Source organism: Arachis hypogaea, chromosome 6 (assembly GCF_003086295.3).
Source record: "Arachis hypogaea cultivar Tifrunner chromosome 6, arahy.Tifrunner.gnm2.J5K5, whole genome shotgun sequence".
Lineage (NCBI taxonomy): Eukaryota > Viridiplantae > Streptophyta > Magnoliopsida > Fabales > Fabaceae > Arachis > Arachis hypogaea.
This window is the reverse complement of record NC_092041.1, coordinates 13,146,725-13,149,888: the sequence shown is the minus strand read 5'-3', so window position 1 is coordinate 13,149,888 and position 3,164 is coordinate 13,146,725. Positions and strand designations below refer to the sequence as shown.

General features: G+C 37.0%; 1 protein-coding gene across 1 annotated transcript; it reads right to left on the bottom strand.

The window, feature by feature from the left end:
• Positions 1 to 594: 594 nt before the first annotated feature.
• Positions 595 to 2,556, bottom strand: LOC112696129 (homeobox-leucine zipper protein HAT14). The gene is made up of 4 exons (XM_025748735.3): positions 1,884 to 2,556; positions 1,433 to 1,791; positions 1,266 to 1,345; positions 595 to 1,185 (listed from the first exon to the last, which is right to left on the bottom strand). The coding sequence occupies exons 1-4, from the start codon at positions 2,143 to 2,145 to the stop codon at positions 867 to 869; spliced, it is 1,020 nt and encodes a 339-aa protein (XP_025604520.1). The 5' UTR covers positions 2,146 to 2,556; the 3' UTR covers positions 595 to 866.
• Between the last annotated feature and the right edge of the window lie 608 nt (positions 2,557 to 3,164).

The window sequence follows — 3,164 nt, the reverse complement described above, 5'->3', positions numbered from 1 at the left end:
TTACCAAACATTTCTAACTACAAAAGACGTTATCGATCACCAAGAAGATTATAGTGTTGTCTATTGATGAGTTCCATCTGAAGATTCTGCCACAGCAAACCCGTAATACATTGTCAACCATTTTACATACCACGCTATTCATGATCATAATTTGCGTGAAATTTGATCCTCATTATCGTTTGTCTTTTGATAGTCAACCATTTACCAAATAAGTCAACCAAGCATAATAGCGCATTGAAAAATTATGATGTGTTCCGGTTTTTCAGTCATCTTAACAATAAATACCACCACTTTTGTAATCGAAACATGGTTTTTCTTCCAATGATTATTGGTGTCGTCATATAATTCATAAGCATTAATCAAGAATGATCAACTAAAAGAAAAGCTATATAACAAGGTAATTTATTTTCTTGGAAAAATAATAGTGAGGGGTTGCAAGTAACTCGCATATTTTGGTATTTACGTGCGAAATTAGAAAGAACATAAATTTAAAACGAGGTTGCATATAATTAAATAACTATAGCACTAGTGAGTAGTGACCTTAGTAAAGTTAAATAAGTATGGACAAACTACTACAAAACACAAAACAAGAAGTGATGATGAAAAACAAGGGTTTCATTCCACATTTGGCTTACAAAATCTGTGCTACTCCATCCCTCAGTGATCTCGACAAAAAGGATCATCATGTTCTTTTAATATAATCCAGAGTAGCTATCAAACAAAAACAAAAAAAAAAGAATGGAATAATAAAAGATAAGGTCTAAAATTCAACACAAAAAGGGAAAACTATATACAAATGGAAAATGAGGGGGAGGAAGCTAAGCGAAAAGACGAAAAAGGGTCGAGAACGATGATGATGATGATGATCATTGATGGGCCTTTTGGGCCGGAGGAGGATGGGCCTGAGTATTAGGAAATGGCAAGATTCTGGGCTTGTTACTAAGAGACAAAGCGGAAGCAATCTGAGAAGCGTCATTGTTATTAGCGGCGGTGTTGGTGGCGACCCTTTCACATGAAGGGCACATTGTGAGAGTGGTGGCCGGAAGCTGCATGTAGAAGGGTTGAGAAGTCTTTAATGCCCTCAGCTCTTGAAGCTCCTTCTGCAACCTCCGATTCTCTTCAGTTAAGGTGTCACAGCACCTCTTCAAGTACTCGCAATCCACCTCCGTTTGCTTCAACTTGGTCCTAATCAAATCAAATATACAACTTCACATACATACATACATGTTTTCGAATCATCATAACACTTTTATTACATAACATACCTTGCTCTTCTGTTCTGAAACCAAACTTCAACTTGACGGGGACGAAGGTTTAACTGTTTCGCAAGAGCCAGTTTCTGCTTCTGCAAAATCACACGGATAATCATTAGTAATGTTGATAACAGTAGGTAAATATTGATTAGATTAGGGTTAATTATTTTTTTAATTACAGGATTAAGGGTGGTGTGTTCTTTGAAGCTCTCTTCAAGAAACGCAGATTGTTCCTTAGAGAGCCTGAGCTTCTTCCTGGTGGATCCGTTCTCGTCGTCATCGCTGGTGCCTCTGTCGTTGCCCTCACCACCTTCCACGTCTCTCCTGTTCCTCATCATCGCCGCCGCACCATCACCGCCGTTACCACCGTTCCCGTTTCTCAGACAGAAATCCATCTGAAAGGACGATACGGCGCTGTTAGGCGAAGACAGTGCAGCGCCGTCGTCCCCGTCTTCTCCCGCCGCAGGAGCCACCGGGAAAGAGTTCACGTCCAACGCCCTCGCCGCCGGTGCCTCCGATGTCACCCTCTCCAAACCAACTGCAATAATAACAAACTCGTTAGCAAAGAAAAAAAAAACAGTACTCAAAACTAGAAAACTGAAAGAAAGAGGGAAGGAAAGTTTTGCGTACGTGCATCGTTGAGCCATGGAATTCGAAGGTGTGAAGATGGGTGTTGGGAGCGAAGAACCGGCGTTGAAGGGAGAAGGTCGAGCTGAACTGGCGGATCTGAGGATCCTCTTCTCTCTTCCTCAGAGGATTTTCCGGCGGAGGAAGCAGCAGCACCAAGTGCTATGCAGAAACCCACTGGATCCTTGTTATTAGGTAGTTTGGGAGTGTTGTCAAGCAAAGTGAAGGACTTCGGTGCTTCCCCTAAGCTCAAAGCAAGCTCCATGTGTTGTTGTTCAAAGGTTGAGAGTAGAGAAAGACAAGGTTTTATGGAGCTGAAAGAGAAAGAAAAGGCTTTCTTTTTCTATCAGCGTGGTGGTGCCAGTTATTTCAAGAGCATGGAGCAAAGAGAGTAGAGTAGTTTATAGACTTTGAAGGAGCCAAATGCTATTGCTGCTATTACTATTATATATATATATATTAAATTTTTTGTATATTAAATTGCGGTGTGATGAAGCAATTTGGCATAGCCTCTCCACACTGGAAAAATGAAATGGAATGAACGGAGCAAGGGTAGTATAGTGTATAGGGTGGTGGCTTTTTATTTATATATATAATATTTTTTAAGTTAGTGTGGCGTTGCGTGGAGTAGTAAAGATTGACCGACAAATCCAGGTTGACAAACACACGTGAATGTATTTAAAATATTACTCAACGGAACCCTTGTCAATACGAAATAAAGTAAGGCCCTCATACCATGCTTTACTTACTATTTATTTATTTAATCATTCTCTTCTCTTATACATACATATAACATACATACATTCCCATTCCATATTCCTCACCTGCTGTCATGTGATCCTCATCATGTTTTTGCTTGCCGCATAAATCATAATACTATTTTCACCTTAACTCTTTTTTTTTCTTTTTGTTTTATATTTGATTTCGTTAGAAAATCAATTGTCTTTAAATTAATAATTATCTAATAAAATTGAGAAATAGTGATGATTGAAAATAAATTTAAATTATTATTTTTTGTTGTTGAAAAGAAAATAAAATGAAAAAATAAATATAAATTGAGTATTAGCTAAGAAAATTAGGTCATTATATTTTTCTATAAATATTATTTAAAATAGTGCGAGATAAAAAATGTGTATTTAGATTTAAGTTTGTAAGTATATATGAGTATTTATTAACTAGTTCAACAATCAAATTTTTGATATAATATATTAAATATAATTATTTATGTCCTTTTGTAAGCTTTAAGGGATATGATTCATAATATAATGTAAAAATTTAAAATTC

What these genes read in the sequence shown, in the direction of transcription:
- LOC112696129 (XM_025748735.3), bottom strand. Translation starts at nt 2,145, where the DNA reads ATGGAGCTTGCTTTGAGCTTAGGGGAAGCACCGAAGTCCTTCACTTTG. An exon ending in TCCATGGCTCAACGATGCAC is followed by an intron (nt 1,792 to 1,883) that starts GTACGCAAAACT and finishes TTATTATTGCAG; the next exon opens with TTGGTTTGGAGAGGGTGACA. An exon ending in AACACACCACCCTTAATCCT is followed by an intron (nt 1,346 to 1,432) that starts GTAATTAAAAAA and finishes GTGATTTTGCAG; the next exon opens with AAGCAGAAACTGGCTCTTGC.